Source organism: Podarcis erhardii (genome assembly GCF_964252035.2).
Source record: "Podarcis erhardii genome assembly, chromosome: 8".
Lineage (NCBI taxonomy): Eukaryota > Metazoa > Chordata > Lepidosauria > Squamata > Lacertidae > Podarcis > Podarcis erhardii.
This window is the reverse complement of record NC_138499.1, coordinates 65,774,753-65,795,219: the sequence shown is the minus strand read 5'-3', so window position 1 is coordinate 65,795,219 and position 20,467 is coordinate 65,774,753. Positions and strand designations below refer to the sequence as shown.

General features: G+C 44.7%; 1 protein-coding gene and 1 long non-coding RNA gene across 2 annotated transcripts in view; one reads left to right on the top strand and one right to left on the bottom strand.

Moving 5' to 3' along the window:
- LOC309348104 overlaps positions 1 to 20,467 on the top strand; it is a 436,068-nt gene that overhangs the window by 17,770 nt on the left and 397,831 nt on the right. The window lies entirely within an intron of this gene.
- On the bottom strand, positions 580 to 20,061 carry NRN1 (neuritin 1). Its single transcript, XM_081873188.1, has 3 exons — positions 19,656 to 20,061; positions 14,727 to 14,871; positions 580 to 2,665 (listed from the first exon to the last, which is right to left on the bottom strand). Exons 1-3 carry the CDS (start codon positions 19,708 to 19,710, stop codon positions 2,434 to 2,436), a joined length of 432 nt encoding a protein of 143 aa, XP_081729314.1. The 5' UTR covers positions 19,711 to 20,061; the 3' UTR covers positions 580 to 2,433.

Genomic DNA, 20,467 nt, shown 5'->3' with positions numbered 1-20,467 from the left:
TGCTAGAAAACATGTCCACACCAAAGAAAGTCCCGCTGAAATCAATGGGACTTACAGGGCCATCCGACACAGAAGTAAGCCCTCATGAGTTCAGTGAGACTTACTCCAAGGTAACTGAGTCTAGGGCGGCGACCTCACCCTACGTCACGCCCCCCATCTCATCAGCATCTTAAGGATTGGGGGCTCAAAGCGATATAGAGTCTCAAAGATCCTAGAGAAGGGAAACCGGGTGACCCCCCCCCCCACAATAGCATCCGTTTGGGGATCATTGTCTCTTATGGTTCTGATAGCATGGCACTCCAATGGTTAACACCCCCCCCCCGCCCGGGAAATGGGAGCCTTTGTATTTAATGAGGTGCGCTTCCAAAGAAGCCTGCTTAGGATTCGCTGTAGGAATCCCATTAACAAAGGCAGCTTTTTGAAGGTAGCTTTTCACCATTCTTTTAGCATCTTTATAAACCACGGGCCGTTTGGAGATGTAGCCAGGCTACAGTAGCCTTAAACCCGCCCCCCCCCCCCCCGGAACTCCGAGAAAGGGAGAGCAAACTGCCTTATAGTGATAAATATTAAACATCAACATAAACAAAGCTCTGCATTTATTTCCACACACAAAAAAGTACCATCAGCTTCACTCTCGACACAGCTAGGTAAGAACCCAAGAGTTAAGCCTTCATTCTGATCTCATCGATTTCAGGGTGACTCTTATTCCCTTAGCACCAAGAATTCTTCTCGCATGTGAGAATCTGGCATTCTCGCGTTTCCCCCACTTGCACCTCTTAAAACCTGCCCCGCGTCTCGCTAGGCTCTAGTAAACCATTACTCCATGTACTAGAAGAAAGCACATTTCAATAACTATATATAATATAATCATTCTATATTATATATACCATTATTATTATTATTATAATAAAATTATATATAATAATATACATTCACCTTTTCTTAAAAAATAAAACTGCATCCTCATTTCAAACAATAATTTTATTTTATATCTTTTTCTATACTTTGTAGCAAATCTTTTATAACTTTTTTTTTTGCTGAATTGCCTTTATAATAAACTTTCTTAAATTACATTTTTTTTCTTTTAAAATCAAGGCTCTTTTAATACTTTCCCCCAAAAAACCATTACGCTGTGTGTTAATTTTAATTTAAATTTTTTTTTTACCTTAACGTATACGTTCCCCCTCCCCTTCCCCCCGCCCCCTGTGATCTCCACTGTTGGATAGTTAAGATATCGTACGTCAATGGTGGAACACCTAAAAAAGAAGAGGGGGGAACTTTGAAAAAGAAAAGAAGAAAAGAAAAGAAAAAAGGCAGTGACAATTGGAAAAAATGCCTTGACTCTTAAGTAAAGCTCAACTCTCAGCAAACTCAGCAGCATTCATTGGGTCATTTCAGCGAAATCGCCTTTTAATATTTGTCCCTCTTGGCTTTCCCTCGTTCGGTTCTCCTTTCGCTTTCTCTCTGCCCCCCTAAGCCACACCATCAAGAAAGGCAGGGGGGCGGAGAGTCTTACGTCTTTAAAGTGGAATGGCCGGAAAAATTCTTGGAAAACAAAAGAAAACACGAGTTCCCAAGGAAAGATGATCGTCTGTGGGTTAATTCACCATCGAGTGCTTCTTCCCGCACGTGGCCAAGCGAAGGTGTATCCATTTCCGGTTCCCTTCTCCCCCTCCCCCCTCTTCCCTTTCCTTTGTTTTTCCCCCACCTTCTTCTTTTCCTTTTACATTTCCTCGCTCCACTCATCCTTCCCAGTCGATGTTTCCCAGAAGAGCCCCTCCGTTTGTCGCTGCAAGCAGTGTCCTCACTAGCATCCTAGTTTTATTATTACTCTTATTACCTATTAACGCTTTTTATTTTATTTTATTAGGAGTATTCGGTGGTGGCTCGAAGGCCGTTCCTGAGATTTCTTTTTGCACACAAGAAAGAAGGGCTCCAGCTGACCTTGGTCTGAAGAAGAAGAAGAAGAAGAAGAGAGGCATAAAGCTGAGGTCCGATTTTGGCTGTTGGCCGGCTTGGAGGCCTGCCATTTGGTACCATTTGGCAAATCATCAGAATGCAAAAGAAACCAGGGAGGCCAAGAGAGAGAGAGAGAGAGAGAGAGAGAAACGTGCTTCTTGTCGTCGTCAGAGTGGTGGTGGCGGTGGCAGTTCTTGGTGGCGGCCGTTTATCTCTCTCTTTCCTCCCCAAACCTTTCTCAGGCAGGTGTCATGGCGGGCATCATGGAGAATTTGCAACAGATCTCCCCCTCCCCTCGTTCCCCCAAAGCAAAAAAGATGGAGACTTTTCCTCTGTAAATCCAGTTCCTGGAGAAAGAGAGAAGAAGAAGGTGGGTGGGCAGGAGGAAGAGGAGGCGGGGCAAGGAGGAAACGTCATCGTCGTCGTGTGGACAGGCGTGCTCTACACGAAGTGCGGGGCAGGGGGGGCGGCCTTCTAAAATGAGAAGTACGTCGCCAGGGCCACCGAGAGAGCCACCAGCAGCAAAGGGGAGGCAGAAGCCACCACCGACGAAGCCGCCCGCTGTGTTTTGCTGCACAGGACAAACAAGTTGCCTTCGTAGTCAAGCTTTTTGGATTTCTCTTTCAGTTTTTCCCAGACGTCTGTCACCCCTTCCTGGCAATCCGTGAGGGCTGTGAGGGTGCAGGCATGGAAATCGTCCCAGTACCTGAGTACAGAAGGGGGTGAGGGAAAAAAAGACAAAGGACAGAAGTTGGTCAGGAATGGTCGGCTGTCACAAGGCCCTCCCTCCCTCCAGGCCTAATCTCTAATAGGAGAACATCCACTTTGCAGGTGGGGCTGGCAGGGACCCCTGTGATGCAACTGTGAGCTGGGTGTACTCAGTATATGGTAGCTTCCTATGTTTGTGTGTGATTCCTGCCAGCCAGCCATTCTCTTTCCCAGGATACTCCATTCCACCCACTCTTTCCCTCCCACCCGCAACAGCCAACATTCCATGGCTACTGAGCATGCTCTGTCTACATTGAGCTGCTCCTCTCCCTCCCTAGGTTACTTTGCTGACCTTTGGATTAGTGCCTTTCCTGGCTGCAGAACAGTAGGAGAAAACAAGTTCCCTGTCAGTGCTAGGTGTTTACTCAATGAGTAAGTTAGATCAATGTCACCCCCATAATTGGACAGCAGAGTTTTAAAAAATACAAAGTAATATTTGTGGTACAAGTTCTTACCCAAAGAGCAGATGGCAGAACTCATCGTAAGAGAGACATTCTCACCCACCCACATAGGCTCTGCCAAAACAATGTATTGTAGAGTTCATGTGTGCATCACATGAACACAGTGGAATAGGCTTCTTGCTTCAGAAAACATTGCATTCTCATGCAGATTCGTTATTGATAGACTCATCTGTTAATTAATCTATCAGTTAAAATCCGTTTCACCAGGTTTCAGCCCACTTTCAACGCATAGGCCAGCTCAGGAAGATCTACTCTGACTTGGTGGTAGCACTTCAGTGTCTCAGCAGAGTCCTTTCTTAGCCTCTGCTGCTAAGAACAAGAAGAGTCCATTGAGTGCAGTAGCCTGTATTCAAACAGATTCTTTTAACTGGGGATGGGAGAGTTTTTCCAAAGGACCTTCTTCATGCAGAGGACTGCTGCACTATGAGGGTCTCCTCACTTGGAATCTCTCCCCGCCTTCCAATCACAGTGCTGTGGATATGTAGGCATGATAGATGTCTTGAGGTTCTCTCTCCCAATGTTTAGTTTAGGAAATAAAAGGGCTTTGGAATCACTGTCTCCCTCCCTTAAAGCGTGTCTGGTGGGGCAGGATGTGTGTGTGGGGGGGGTAAAGGTAAAGAGACCCCTGACCATTAGGTCCAGTCTGGCCGACTCTGGGGTTGTGGCGCTCATCTCGCTTTATTGGCCGAGGGAGCTGGCGTACATCTTCCGGGTCATGTGGCCAGCATGACTAAGCTGCTTCTGGCGAACCAGAGCAGCACATGGAAATGCCGTTTAGCTTCCCGCCAGAGTGGTACCTATTTATCTACTTGCACTTTGATCTGCTTTCGAACTGCTGTGTTGGCAGAAGCAGGGACCGAGCAATGGGAGCTCACCCCGTCGCGGGGATTTGAACCGCCGACCTTCCGATCGGCAAGTCCTAGGCCACAGCGCCACCCGCGTCCCTGATGTGGGGTGTGGAGAGGTGTAATTCCCCAATTGTGATGGGAATGCACTCAGCATAGGCTCAAAGGGACAGTCTTCTTTTATAATTTCTAATGTTCCAGGGCTGAGTTCCTGAGTTTAAAAAAGTAGTTCTCACGAGCATATCACAAACTATGCCTTAATTTACAATTGCATTGAAATTGTGCTTCAGGATTGGAGGATAATAATAATAATAATAATAATAATAATAATAATAATAATAATAATGATGTTATTATTTGTACTCCGCCCATCTGACTGGGTTGTCCGAGCCACCCTGGCCAGCTTCCAGCAGATATAAAAACATAATAAAACATCAAACATTGAAAACGTCCCTATACCGGTCTGCCTTCAGATATCTTCTACAAGTTGTATAGTTATTTATCTCCTTGGCATCTGCTGGGAGCGCGTCTTAGAGTTTTAAGGGACCCAAGGGTCATCTAGTCCAACCCCCTGCAATGCAGGAATCTCAGCTAAAGCATCCATGACAGATGGCCACCCAACCTCTGCTTAAAAACCTCCAAGGAAGGAGAGTCCCCCATCTCTCGTGGGAGTCTGTTATTATGAAGCTCACTGGGTAACCTTGGGCTATCACTGCTGTGAACTGCCCTGAGATCTATGGATGAAGGGTGCTATACAAATTTAATTAATAAATAAGTTAAAATAATAACAAAATCGCTAATGCTCAGCCTAACCAACCTCACAGGGTTCATGTGAGGATATAATGGAGGACAGGGAACCGTTTTAGCTGTCCTAATCTCCTTGGAGGAAAGGGTGGGTGTCAATGTAAATGATAAAGCCAAATAAATAAATAAATAAATAAATAAATAAATAGGTAATATCTTACTTCACTTATTCTGGGGCTAAGTCCTGATACTGAAAACAGCTGCTAAATCTGAGTCTTCTTAGCATTAAAGCTTGATACTCTTCCACACATTGGGAAACCGGTTTGAGGGATAACCTGAGAGCCTGTGTGTGTGTGTGTGTGTGTGTGTGTGTGTGTAACAGGAATTTAATTGGGGTTTAATTAGCCCTAGGAGTAGACATGTGCTTAAACCTCAGTATTCTAAAGAATCAGAAACCACATATTTCTGCATTACATCATTTGGTCTGGATTGCACTAAATACACCTAAAGAACCGGGGGAAGTTTATTGTGGTGGGAAAGAAGCTGGTAAAATAAAAACTAAATATACCATAAAAGACCTAAAAGGGGAATTTCAAACAAAAAAAATAATTTCCCACACTGTCAGTGTCCAAATTACATTAGCAAAATGGGGCAAGGGAGCAAGCACAGAACAATAACAAGTGGTCCGTCCCCCCCACCCCTCCACAAAAAAGGTATATACAATGGTCTCTAAAGCTTGTTGCACAAACAGAATTATAATGATGCATTTACAGCAAGGGGGTTTCACATGTAAAGTCCAAGTGCAGCAAAATGCCGCTTGGTTGATTAAGGTACAGGGATAATTTCTGCACAAAAACACGATGTAACCTAACATGCAAGTAATTACTGGAGAGCCACAAATCTTTGACAAAGCTCCTACAAAGTCGCCCAGTGGCTATCAGTTGCATGGCTCCATCCATTGGAGGGGGGTCGGAAGGCACATTCCAAGAACACTTAAGTCAAGGGCATCATAAGCAATGCTTTGGAAGGATCCTTATGTGCAAATGCTGCCACCCATTTTATGGCAATATCTACATGGCAAACTCTGTCATATTTACGAACATTTAGGCAGACTATTTTAATGGTTGCACAAAGGTGCTGGCAGCAATTCTCTTTCACATCCCAACCTTCACCTTTGTCTGAATAGATATATTGGGCAAGGAACCATAGCGCCTTTGAATGAGTGCCAATGCTAACTCAGTAGAAGTTCATTCCAAGTTCCAAGGTAGTTGTCCTTAGGATCAGCTTGCTGGCAGATTATACGGGCTGCAGAAACTGGGAATTGTAGTCCAGTGCCTACTTTCTGTTTGGGATCATCATGGATGGTTTAGCAGAGATTTCTACATTGGAAGGGGTTGAACCAGATGACCTTTGGGGTCCATTAAAAGGTAAAGGGACCCCTGACCATTAGATCCAGTTGTGACTGACTCTGGGGTTGCGGCGCTCATCTTGCTTTATTGGCCAAGGGAGCCGGCGTACAGCTTCCGGGTCATGTGGCCAGCATGACTAAGCCGCTTCTAGCGAACCAGAGCAGTGCATGGAAACACCGTTTACCTTCCTGCCCAAGTGGTACCTATTTATGGTATCTACTTGCACTTTGACATGCTTTCGAACTGCTAGGTTGGCAGGAGCTGGGACTGAGCAATGGGAGAGGAAAGAAAAAATTCTAGGAAAAATGAAAGAAGGAGAAAAGAAATTGAGGTCCAAACCAAAGTCTCAAGAGATCTTGAGAGAGATAAAGTATTATCAGACGCAATATATGGAATTGATGAATCAAGAAATAGAATGGAAAATAAAGCAAATGAGACAAAAAACATTTGAATCTGCAGATAAATGTGGGAAACTTTTGTCATGGCAACTAAAAAAGAGGCAGAAATTGAATACAGTGACGAGTTTAGAGATGGAGGGAAAGACTATCTACAAACCCAACGAGATAAGTAATTGTTTTCAAAGTTTTTTTAGGAAATTATATACACAAGGGCCAGTAAACGAACAAGAAATTGAAGAATTCCTTAGAAACTATGGATTACCAAAAATTTCAGAACAAAATAAAAGGATCTTGAATGAGAAAATAACAGAACAAGAGATAGAGGGTGCCATTCAGAATATGCAACTGGGAAAATCACCAGGACCAGATGGTTTGACTGCCAGATACTACAAAATGCTGAAGGATTGGTTAATACAACCATTAAAGGAAGTTTGCAATGAAATTATGGAGGGGAAAAAGGCACCTGAATCGTGGAAAGAGGCTTTCATCTCACTTATACCGAAAACAGAGACTGAAAAAAACCAGGTTAAAAACTACCGCCCTATATCTTTACTCAATGTGGATTATAAATTTTTTGCAGACATTTTGGCAAAAAGATTGAAGAGAGTGTTATTAGGGGAGATTCATAAGGACCAAACTGGCTTTCTCCCAGGGAGGCATATGTCAGACAACGTGAGGAACATTATCGATATTTTGGAGCTGTTAGAAGTTGACATTAATAGAAAGGCTGTTTTAATTTTCGTGGATGCGGAGAAAGCCTTTGACAACATTTGTTGGAGCTTTATGAAAAAGAATCTCCAAGGGATGGGGGTAGGCCAAGGTTTTGAAAACGGTATAGGTGCAATATATTCGGAACAAAAAGCAAAGTTAATTGTAAACAATGTGGTAACGGAAGAAATACCTATAGAAAAAGGTACACGACAGGGTTGCCCAATATCCCCTCTGCTTTTTATATCAGTCCTGGAGGTTTTGTTAAATATGATTAGAAGGGACCAGTTGGTTAAAGGAGTTCAGGTCGGAGCCAGACATTATAAATTAAGAGCATTTGCAGATGACCTAGTTTTGACTTTGCAACAGCCAGACACTAGTACTAAAAGAGTGTTAGAACTAATTGAAATATTTGGTCAAGTAGCAGGATTTAAATTGAATAAACAGAAAACAAAGGTTTTGGAGAAAAATTTAACAATGGAAGAAAGAGAGGTTTCAGAGTGAAACAGGTTTGGAAATAACGAAAAAAGTGAAATACCTGGGGGTAAACTTAACATCTAAGAATGTGAATTTATTTAAAGACAATTATGAAAAATGTTGGTCAGAAGTAAAGAAAGATTTAGAAACATGGTCAAGGTTGAAACTGTCCTTGTTAGGTCGAATTGCTACTATTAAGATGAATGTACTGCCTAGAATGCTATTTTTGTTTCAGACCTTACAAATTCTGGACAAGATGGATTGTTTCAAGAGGTGGCAGAAAGATATATCAAAATTTGTCTGGCAGGGCAAAAAGCCCAGAATAAAGTTTAAGATTTTAACTGATGTAAAAGATAGAGGGGGGTTTGCCCTGCCGGACTTAAGATTATATTACGAAGCAGCAGCTTTCTGCTGGCTGAAAGACTGGCTACTTCTTGAGAACACAGACATTTTAGATTTGGAAGGATATGATAATTGTTTTGGTTGGCATGCATACTTATGGTATAACAAGGCAATGGTGTACAAAGGTTTTAAAAACCATATTGTTAGAAAAGCATTATATAATGTTTGGAGCAGATACAAAGACCTATTGGAAAGTAAAACTCCCAGGTGGTTGTCACCAATGGAAGCCAAGGGGGTGAAAAAACTTAATATGGATTCTAAATGGCCAAAATATTGTGAAATCTTAGAATATGAAGGTGAAAGGGTTAAGCTTCAGAGCTATGAAAAACTAAAGTCCAAAGTTCGAGATTGGCTGCATTACCACCAGATAAATGAGACATTTAAAGAGGACAGGAAAATAGGATTTCAGAAGGAGAGGTCAAAGTTAGAAACGGAACTGTTAGAACCCAATACTAAGAATCTGTCAAGAATGTATAATTTGCTGCTTAAATGGAATACACAGGAGGAAACGGTGAAATCAGCTATGATTAAATGGGCACAGGATATCGGTCATGACATTATGTTTGCTGACTGGGAACAGTTATGGACCACTGGTGTTAAGTTCACGGCATGTAATGCCTTAAAAGAAAACATAATGAAAATGATCTACAGGTGGTACATGACCCCAGTCAAGCTTGCAAAAATTTATCATTTGCCCAATAATAAATGTTGGAAATGTAATGAGAATGAAGGTACCTTCTATCACCTATGGTGGACCTGCCCGAGGGTGAAAGCATTCTGGGAAATGTTCTATAATGAAATTAAGAAAGTCCTTAAATGGACATTTACTAAGAAACCAGAGGCTTTTCTCCTGGGCATGGTTGGCCAATTGGTGCCAAAGAAGGATAGGATTTTCTTTATGTATGCTACTACTGCAGCAAGAATTCTTCTGGCAAAGTATTGGAAGATGCAAGAACTACCTACTCTGGAAGAATGGCAGACAAAGGTGATTGATTTCATGGGACTGGCAGAGATGACCGGCAGAATTTGTGACCAGGGGAAAGAGGCAGTGGAAGAAGACTGGAAGAAATTTAAAATATATCTTAAAAACTGTTGTAAAATTGAGGGGTGTTAAGATGTCAAGGGGTAAGAAGCAGAGAATTACAGCTGTAACCAACAAATTTATGGGAATTTAATGAAGGGAACTAAATGGATAAATTGACTAAAGGGTTGCTAAAAAAATTCTTTCTAAAATAAGGATGCAGCGAAAGGGAGGTATGGGGAAGTCGATTGAAAGAAGTTACAAGAAAATAAGATTATGAATTTATTTATGTGTGATTTGTTTATGTTTGTTTGTGTTTTGTGATGTGTTTGTCTTTTAATTATGTGTTTTAAAAATTGAATAAAAATTATTTAAAAAAAAAAAAAACAAAGTCGCCCAGTGGCTATCAGTTGCATGGCTCCATCCATTGGAGGGGGGTCGGAAGGCACATTCCAAGAACACTTAAGTCAAGGGCATCATAAGCAATGCTTTGGAAGGATCCTGATGTGCAAATGCTGCCACCCATTTTATGGCAATATCTACATGGCAAACTCTGTCATATTTACGAACATTTAGGCAGACTATTTTAATGGTTGCACAAAGGTGCTGGCAGCAATTCTCTTTCACATCCCAACCTTCACCTTTGTCTGAATAGATATATTGGGCAAGGAACCATAGCGCCTTTGAATGAGTGCCAATGCTAACTCAGTAGAAGTTCATTCCAAGTTCCAAGGTAGTTGTCCTTAGGATCAGCTTGCTGGCAGATTATACGGGCTGCAGAAACTGGGAATTGTAGTCCAGTGCCTACTTTCTGTTTGGGATCATCATGGATGGTTTAGCAGAGATTTCTACATTGGAAGGGGTTGAACCAGATGACCTTTGGGGTCCATTAAAAGGTAAAGGGACCCCTGACCATTAGATCCAGTTGTGACTGACTCTGGGGTTGCGGCGCTCATCTCGCTTTATTGGCCAAGGGAGCCGGCGTACAGCTTCCGGGTCATGTGGCCAGCATGACTAAGCCGCTTCTAGCGAACCAGAGCAGTGCATGGAAACACCGTTTACCTTCCTGCCCAAGTGGTACCTATTTACGGTATCTACTTGCACTTTGACATGCTTTCGAACTGCTAGGTTGGCAGGAGCTGGGACTGAGCAATGGGAGCTCACCCCGTTGCGGGGATTTGAACCGCCGACCTTCTGATCGGCAAGTCCTAGGCTCTGTGGTTTAACCCACAGCACCACCCGCGTCCCTTGGGGTCCATTACAACTCTACAATTCTATGATCATATGATCCAAAGAGAGATCACTGTAGGGGCCTTCATTTTGGCCTTCTTTGGTGAACTTGATGATGGCTCACAACTGGCATCCTTGCTTGCTGCTGTTTCTGCTTTCAGATATGTCTACTAACACCAACTATTCTTAAGACGTTGGGGTGAACAGTGTGACCTGTTTTGGGGGCTGCTGGTGCATATAGAGGCAGAGTGCGCCTCCCCCATGGCCCCAATACTTGAATGTGTGAATGGCTGAACCCTCTAAGTTACCACCAGTCATTAATGGCACAAATGCGGGCTTCACTTGAGCTAGAAGTCACCATGGCTTAGTCCTCAAATTTTCTCTCAATGCCAGGGTGGTTCACTGTGAACATGACTAAACACCAGGAAAAGCTTTGTGACAGCAAGAGCTGTTGGACAGCGGAATGGACGCCCATAGGCGGTTGTGGCCTCTCCTTCCTTGGAGGTTTCTAAGCAGATTTGGATGGCCAGCTGTCTTGGATGTTTTAGTTAAGATTCCTGCATTGCAAGAATCTAGAAGAGGCTTGGGGTCCCTTTCCAACTCTACAATTCTATGACACGAAAAGTGATGGGCGTCTTTGGAGTATGTGCAGAGTGCCTTTCTGCCACCAGTGGTCTCTGAACTTGCTGGAACATTTCGATGTACTCTGATTCTATGAGATCTCCCCAGAGCGTGCAGTTCTGACCCACAAGCTCTTCCCACGGACTGCTTTTAGGCAGCCCTATTCCTTTCCTTTCCTCAGCTCTGCCTGTGTGTGTTATGTAATATGCCCCTTTCCTTTGCCATGATGAGCACGCACCGCCTGCGCGCCTGACCTAATCTACTTGCAAGCTGACCATCTCCTCGCTCCAAGATTAGAACCGATTCCTTTTTGCAGAACAAACAACAATAGCATCCCGTCCCAGCTGGGCCGCAGAGTTGCCTTTTAGAGCAGAGTGGCGCCTCCTAATCTAGGCCGGCGTCCACAGGTAAGTGCCTACATAAGGGCTCTTTTGTTCTTTCCCTCCGCTCCAAAGGATTTTAAAACGAACAAAACCCAACAGCAACACCCTAACCCTCCCCGTTGCCAAATGTAGGCGTTTTGGCTAAGGCTGGCTATTACTCTGGATGGCTTGGGGCGGGGGGCGGTGTGTGTGTGTTGGAAACGTGGCGCAAACTCTAATTTATGAGCACTCGGGACTGGTCTCGTGGAGTCCAACGCTGGCTGCATTTGTAATAAATAATGAGGCATGGAGATGGCGTGAAGGCTGGAGAGGGCGCCTCTTCTACTGTATTTCTGCCGTAATTGCATCTCCCAAAGGAAAACTAAATCTTCCCTGAGCTTCTTTCAATACACACACAAGGGCGAGAGAGAGAGAGGAGAGAGAGAGCGAGAGCGCGCGCACAGGGAAGGAGGGAGGGAAGGAGGGAGAGAGGAGGCGACCTCTCTAGAATCTAGGCGCATGATCCGTGGAGCTGCGAGGGGTTCTGACTCCAGAATCTAGGCCAAGGGGGTGTGTGTGTGTGTGTGTGTGTGTGTGTGTGTGTGTGTGTGTGTTGGTAGGGGCGCCTCTCCCTCCAATCTCCTCCTGCTCCCCACGTCCTTTCTGTATCGCGCAAGGCATACTGCAGCTTATTTTGTATTTTTTTTTGGTAGCTAACTAGTTATTCTGTCAAGCAGGATCCCAGGCAGACATTTTCTGGGAAACAACGGAGGTTTCCAACACGGCTGGGAAGCGGGAGTTGCTGTCTTGCGCGCGGGGGCAGCGAATGTCTCCGCTGAATGTACGGTACATTATGATGGCTGGGCGGTGGCTGGCGTTTCTCAGGATTGGAGGGAAGGGGTATCTTTCGATTTCTCCCCACCAGGACCGCGCCATGTTGCTGCCAACACCAGAGTATTTTGTTGCTGTCTCATATAGATAGAGGTCTAGCTGGAATGCCAGTCATTCAAACGAAATGTCCTGAGGAAAGGAATAGAAAGCAAAAGGCAATTCCTCGCTATTATATTGCGAGGTGGGACGTTGGATTTTGCAGGGAGAGGGGAAGAATGGGCAATTCTCCTTGGAATTTCGGCTCCCATCTTTATAATCACCTACACTGTTCCTCCCCCCCCCCATTAACAAGAATAAAACCAATAAAACCGCCCAGATGCAACCCAGTTCTAAACAGTGATTTCAAAAGCACTAATTTCTAAATGAATAAATTTACCTTTGAGGTAAATATACAGCCCAGTTTGATCTGAGCTGCTTTTATCCTCGCCCACACAATTCAAGAGGAAGTAATTTTGGATTCAAGCCGATGGGTACTCGGATTTAACAGGGAATTAGTCCCAGTGCCTTCAGCATATATATTTTTAATATTTCGAGCAAGTTAAGTTTCGGTGTCCAATTAAGCCTTGCAGAAGCCATCAAGACTTGAAAGCCTCAGCACATTTACAATCCGATTCTATATAGGCAGGCTTTTTCAGAAGTAATTCCCAGTAAATCCAGTGGTATCACTCCCAGCAAAACCAGTTTAAAGTGTCAGGCTGCAGCTGTGGTGTTGGAATCAAATTTCATTTGATTCTGTGGAACACGATCATTACAGTCTTACTTGGATGTTAAGTCCAATGAGAGGGGCTTACTCTCAAGGAAACATGACAGCGGTTTGGCTGCGTGTCAACTTCCCATCTGAATAGTGGACTGGAATGGGACAACCTAACTCAAGACATTTTGGTACATTTTGGTAAAATGAAATCTTGTTTTCGAATTTTGCTTAGCAGCGAGTAGGTGGAAGGCAAATTTGCGCACACAGTCTGTCCACTGGTTTGGGATTTAGATTCGGTTGCCCTGTAGAAATATGATCTCTCTCGTTCCCTCACGGGAAACAAGACCACTTGCATCCATAGCGCCTTCGGGGCTCCAAAAATGGCTTGCAAAAACCACACCAGGCTGTTCAGTTGCAGTTTAAAACTTTTTAATGTCTTCGTTGTTTTAAAATACGAATTCTAAAGGGATGTCCTATAAGGAGGCTTGGGACAGGGAGACCTAGGTTTGAATCCCCGCTCTGTACTGCACAGTTGGGTTGTCATATTTTGAAGGGCAAAAAAGGAGGAGGCAATGACGGCTATTCAAAGCAAATGAATGCAATTTGTCTCAGATTCTACCCCTGAAATAGAGGACGTGTCCTGGAGAAAGAGGACACATAGCAACCTTAACTGCAGCAACTCTTGCAACGGATGGGGTGGGGATCCCAACACAACACCACATTATCACGATTCAGTTTAATATGGGCTGTATTGCATTACATTACACACACAAAACAACACTGTAGTAAGTGACCACATGGCATGACAAAGCAGACATTTGTACTGAAATTATAGTGCGATGCACTGTGTGATTACATCGCAGTTTTACATCACATTCTGAAACTTTACCAGCCCTCGCGAGCATTTTAAAGCATTATCCACCCCCTTTCGCTCATTTTGGGTAGCTATTCCTCATCATACCTTCAGATAGAATAAACCCATTCCGTTAAAAGCACTTCCTAGTGGACTAAGGAGACAATAGAGCCGGACACCTCTGCTGCAAGCCTTGTCTCAGGCATTGAAAACTACCGTTTCAAACCTCAGAGGGACAATACCAAATTTTTTGGGAGTGGAAGCAAAGTTGTTATTCCTATGCATTTTATGTGCATGACGCTATTAATTGAGCAGGCAGGGATGTGAATACTGTCCTGCTGATTATTGTTAATAGCAAAAAGAAATCAGGAGGAAAATAAAAGAACCATCGCACAATGTGACAGAATAATAACAATAATTTGAAAACCCCTAATTGTAACAGGGCCTAGTGAGAGCCGAGATATGAAATGCACACATATTTGTAAGCAAATCCCGTTGAATTCTGACGGACTTTACGTTCAGTTCAAGGTGCTTAACATCGGGGTATTAAAACGACGAGGTTGTTGCCATTTACATTAACAGGGTGAAGACTGCAACCAACATCCATGCGTGCTTTGCATGGTTATACTTAGCTTAGCATTTCAGTCTGTTGAGGATTAAGCCTGTGCAGCGTGCAAGCAAACTACACATGAAAGAACAACTCCTCTGGCAAGCTTGTAGCCTTTTGTCTGGCTACTGAGCTTTAGGTTCGCATGACAGTAGGCACAGAGATCTCAACAAAAAGTCAAAGCCCCACTCCCCGCAAAACACATGCGCACACGTATGCAGTGTTATAAAGTAAAGAATCACCGTGAAGAGCCATAACAAGAAGAGGTGCACCTACCGGCAGATTGTTTCGAGATTTCTCTTGTCGTCCAGGTCTTGAGGGTAGGTGGCAATCTTATTGCCCATCTTGAGCACACAGTTCGAGAAGCCCTGAAAGACCGCATCGCACTTGCCCGCCGCTCTGACTGCTTGCACCAGGTATGCTGGGGAACAGATCAGCACCACGTCAATTGGACAGCTCTTAGCAAGGTAAACAGCGCGCGATACCCAACCCTGAATTCCGACTCCAGAGAACTATGATCAATCCTATCCATCACACTTCATCTACGCACGCATCTACACGCGCGCGCGCGCACACGTCTCAAAGCTGGAAGAGGATCTGCTTTGCTTTGTTCTCATCACAAAAGTCATTTTCCCTTTCAGGATCATTTAATTGGACCGGATATATTTTAAATGAAGATCACACATATCAAACCGTCTTTTGACACTTCTTTTTAAAGTGTCCTTTAAATAAACAAATAAAATGCAGTTGCATCACTTATAATAATAGCAACCTCATTTCTGTGGAAGTTATTCCATATATATGTATAATATATACTGTATATATGTATAATATCCTCTTAAAGATACTCTGTTTTGAATTATTTGGAGTGGAGTTTAAAATATTTCTCTCCCCTCCCCCGTTTCTCTAAATTTCGCTTACTTTTTAAAAGCAAAAGTCAACTTCAAAAAACGTCAAATTTATTTCAGCAGTTTAGCGGTAGTTAATAATCATTACGCTTAACCTTCAAGTAGGTTGTAGCAATCTGCAGAGCCTTTCAAAAACTGGAGCTGGTGGGTATTTTATGGTGAAAAATGGAGCTGGTGGAGGAAAAAAGTCTGGAATAGAAATCACCAGGCATACATGTAGGTCTTCTCTTCAACAAATTGTTTCCACAGACCCACCCCCTTTGGAAATGCGATATATAGCGGATGCAATGCAATGCACTGGGGAGAACAGTGAGTTGCTTAGTCGCATGTGAATTCCTATTAATGTGTAACTTGCATCAGTGAGAACCTAAAGGGAGGTTGACATGTTCGGTGCATGCTTAATCCCTCGCTCTTGGTCCCTCCTCCTCCTCGCCCGCGACTTCCCCATTCAGGTTCTTCCACTGAAGTGGAGACAGAAGAACATCCTCTGGGCTCACCCTGTCTCATTTAATCTCTCCACCACTCGCCTTGGCTGAGTTCTCCCCCGCCACCCCAAGAGCCTCTGCTCTGCTGTCTCTATCCACCACACACATCATCGACACTGATTCTCCACTATCCACCTTCTGCCTCTCGCAGTGAAATCCCCAAGTAGCTCTGAAAGATCTGCAGGAAGCCTGAAGCCTGGAGACCCTTCCCTGGGGGCGGGGGGGGGGGAAAGACACGGCTTCCTGACGTCTCTTTTGGGTGCAGCAGACATCAAATCAAAGGGGGGGACCTACTAATCTGAAGGACTTCGTTGTTCATTCTACGCTTTCCCAAAGGGAAGCTATCCCCAAACCAAGGCAAAAGGCTCTTTGATCATAATGGTTCTAGATATTGCACTGGTGATGAAATCTCTCTCTTCATCACTGCAACGCGCTCTTTCTCTCTCTCTCTGTCAGTGTGTGAGTGAGCGGGGTGGGGAGTAGTTGAGTCATTTTTGCTTGCGCTCTGGTGAATTGACTACATTGCTTTCTCTCTCTCTCTCTCTCTCTCACACACACACACACAAAATCACACATATCAAAAGCAGCCGCAGCAGCAGCAATGTCTCTGGCTTTGCAGGAGCAGGTGTGTTGCTAGCGAGGAGCATACGGGGGCTTTATCCCTACCAATCCTGCAGCAAATGAAAGGGCATTAGCGTCTTGTTGGTTTAATTGATCACTGGCTTGATCCCCAGCAAACCGTCTGCGGCTCTCGTTGCCCAACGCCACAGCCTTCCAAAGCAAGCGGGTTAGGGAAAAATGTCCATTTCCCCTCCGCCGTGTGCTTAGTGCGCTTGCCCAGCCTCGGGGACATTTACAGCGTAGATTAGAGATTGCAAGTGGAAGAGAGAGTTTTTATTTATTTTTTACACCTTTAGAGAGGATCGAAGGTGTGTGTGTGTGTGTGTGTGTGTGTGTAAGGGGAAATCGGTTCTGGAATAAAAGAGGTCCTGTCCACAATGCTGAGTGTCGGTGGAAACCCCCCTCTTCCCTCCCTCTTCCCTCCCTCCCACTGATTTATGGCTAACCTGATTTAGTAACCACCTCCCTCCCTCTCTAACCCACTCCCCAGCACGTCAAAACACGCAGAGGCTGCAGACATTGGCTGCCACACACACTGGAACCTACAAACAAATAACACACATAGGAGACCATCCCCAAAGTATAGCGCGTCCTGTTAAACACACACACACACACACACACACACACACACCCCTCGCGTTTTAAAACTGTCTCTCCTCGGCTGAGGCATCCTGAAAGGGCATGTTCCCAAAGGAAAGTCTTCGGCCCACGTATTTGACGGTCTTCCTCACCCCCCCCCCTTGCAACCAAGTGTGAAGGGTGGCAATGACGATGCTAACCGGAGGAGTGCTAAGAATAAGCGCCTCTCCTCTCCCACCTGTTCAGTTGACCTGGTAGTAGCTGCCACAGGAAGAGAAGGGATCGTGTAGCAAACAACATTTCGCTCCTGAATTTGACCACCATCCTGCTGCCCCGCTAGAACAACCTCCAGCACCTTGGAGAGCTCCTCTTCTCCTGCCCATCACGTAGGGTCGTTTGCTCTTATGAAAGCTTGACAAAACCTCATTCACAACAGCGTACAAATCGCACACGTGTTTTGGTCTCCTTTTGCTGTTTTTTTTTAATGAAGCTAAAAGAACGGTAGATGTGAAGAATGTGTGGCAGACACACAGACACGTGTGTAGATGTGTGTGTGTATGAGTGTGTGCGTGCACTCTTTTTGCACCTCCCAGGTCTGTTTCTGTTTTTCAGAAGGTCTTCATCTCCCCCCTATTTTTCCTGCCTTCTCTCATTCAGCAAGCTTTTTTTGCCCCAAAAGGTCACCCGTCTCAGGCTCATTCGAGGCACCAGGATCAACACGCAAAAGAGGGCATATATTCTGAAGCACACACATATCCTTAACTCATAGTATTTTCCATTTCCAAACCCAAATTCCAGCACTCTGCCAATAGAAACGATATCCAGATGTTCAAAGCCCAATGCTATGTTATTGTCTAACACTAGGCAAGATTTTGGATTGTCTAATGGTCATGTTGTGAGGGGGAAGGAATCAAAATTCCTTCTGGGAAAAATGATCCCGGAAAGACTGCTTTGTTTTTCAATCAGTCCATCTCCATAGCTGCCTTTCCTATACAAACACACACACACACACACACACACACACACACACACACACACACACAATACATATATTTGCCTGTGCGTGTCCCTCTCCGATTCTAGCCTTCCTAATTCCTATCCTGACTTGCAAATGGTGAAAGAAACAAATGGACAAATTCATTTCGAGGACAAGGGCAAATGCCGTGTCTCTTCCTGGAAAATAACCTTAGCCGGACATAGAGGTAGAGGCTATTTCTTAATATGGAAATGCACACAGAAGTGAAATTCCAACGTTGTCAAGACACAACCTTGGGGGAGCTTTACACACACACACACACACACACACACACACACACAGGATGGCCCTGCATGCAATTAATTCCATTCTTGGTTCTATTTTTACGATCGTATTATTTATTCGTCTGTATTATTATTATTATTCTTCCAGGAGTCGACAATGATCACTTTCCCCCACCGCTCCCCAGCCGCCTCTATTTCTCAAAAGCTGCAGAGACAGGCGAGAGAAAGTGAAATAAACCCGAGATCTGCAGATTTGGGACAGGGAGCTGGAGGGGAGGGGAGCGTTTCCGAAGGGGGGGGGGGAGGGTTGCAGTTCTTTAAATCTACATCCACGACAAACGTAGAAGGGCACGCTTCCCAGTTAAGCTGCCAGTCGAATTTACCTTTCCTACCACCGCAGCAAAACAAGAAGGTTTCGCCTCTAAATGTTGCTCAATGCAAAACCCGAAGTGACGCTTAACTTCCAAGGAACCTCCGAGGCATAAACTCCCAACAGCATTCAAATGAGGACCCTTGAATAGCACATCAAACAAAACCAGGGACAAACCGAGCCCCGGGTCCCTCTCCCCAACGTGCAATGAAGTCCGTGCTATTTTTAGTAACCCCCCGTCCAAATATAAGTATTTTAAAACAAATCTTTTAGGGAGAGAGGCTCAGAAAACCCGAGCCACCTTAGCCAAAGATCGCTTTGATTTCTCCTTCCTTCTTCACCTTTTGATACAAGAGGCTCCCTCTTCCTCGTCTCCAGTATACTTTTGTAAAACGATTGCAGTTGGGACAGAAACTTCAAACTGTCTTTTGATTTTCTTGCTTTCTCTCTCCCCTTTTGCAAATTCGGATTTCCAAGTGGTGGAATTACATTGTTTTGTACCAATCTCTCTTAATTTCTCTTCCCTCTCCATTTATTTCCTTATTATTTTTCGGCCCGGAGGTTGGGTGGGTGGGGGGGTATGAATAGGATGCAGCCCTCCAGAGATGCAAGCTTTTTGCGCGCGCGAATATATTTGGGGCAAGAAATAAGCAACACAGCAGTGCAATTGAGGAAGGGGTCTTTTTAGGCAGGGGGAAGGGAACTAAAGGGGGGAGATTTTGAAGCAACCAGCAAACTGTGTTTTCTCAAACAAAAGCGAGAAGAGAGACATTCGGCGCTGCAGACCTCGTATTGCAGAGTCTTGTTGTCACAAATTAATGGCAATCTTTGGCCAGCAATAATTTGCCTATTACGGGTTGCTTTGCATATATTTTTTGTTTACTTTCTCCATGCATACTTTGGTGCATCTGAAGGCAACCCCCCCTTTCAAAATCATCCCCCCCAATCCCTTGCTTCCATAAGAAAGTGTGAGTCCACTTACCTAGCTGCACAGCGAGGACCAGAGAAATGTATCTGCCGTTCAACTTAAGTCCCATCCTATATTGAGTACAACCATTTGCGACTGCAGATCTTTCGTATCTCTTTCTCTTCCCTGTCTTTCTTTCCTTAAAGTGTGACTTGGGGAAATGTGGGGGGCCGTTGCACCCCAGGCATTGCCAACTAGTTCCGAGCAGCCGAGAGACTTTTCCTTTCCTTTCTGCTCTGCCCTGTTCTTTCTTATTTTTTTTAAATTATTTTTTCTCTTTTTTCTCTTTCCTCCTCTTACAACACACCGACACGCACACCGAGCTGGAGAAGAAGAAGAGAAGAGATCGAGGGAAAGGGGGCAGAAACAGACCGAGAAGGAGAGAGGGAAGGCAGAGCAGGGAATGGTTCAGCTCCATTAGGAGGGGGCGGAGGAAGTACAACCTCACGCCCACAAACAGCCCTGACGTGAGGGATGACACTGAGTGATATTTTTTTTCCAAAATAAAAAATGTGCACCTTGGAAGAGAGAAACGCCATTTATAGACATTGCAAACTGGATTTAGCCAGCTCTCCCCTCTCCTCTCCGTTATTACGGTTTCCCCTTTTGCAGTCGCCGCGCTCCAAGTGACCCCGAAAGACCTCTAGGGAGCGCGTGGGCCTCCGGGCGCACCTTGGCGGGCGCCAAAGCGCAGCAGCACCCGCCCTCTTCCTCTCGCCTGGTCCAGGCCCCTTTGGCCCTGCGCTCTCCCCATCTTAGTGCAGTCCCACCTTTGCTTTCCCCTTGGCCGGGCGAGGCTCCAGACAGGCCTGCAGGGGGCGCTCTCT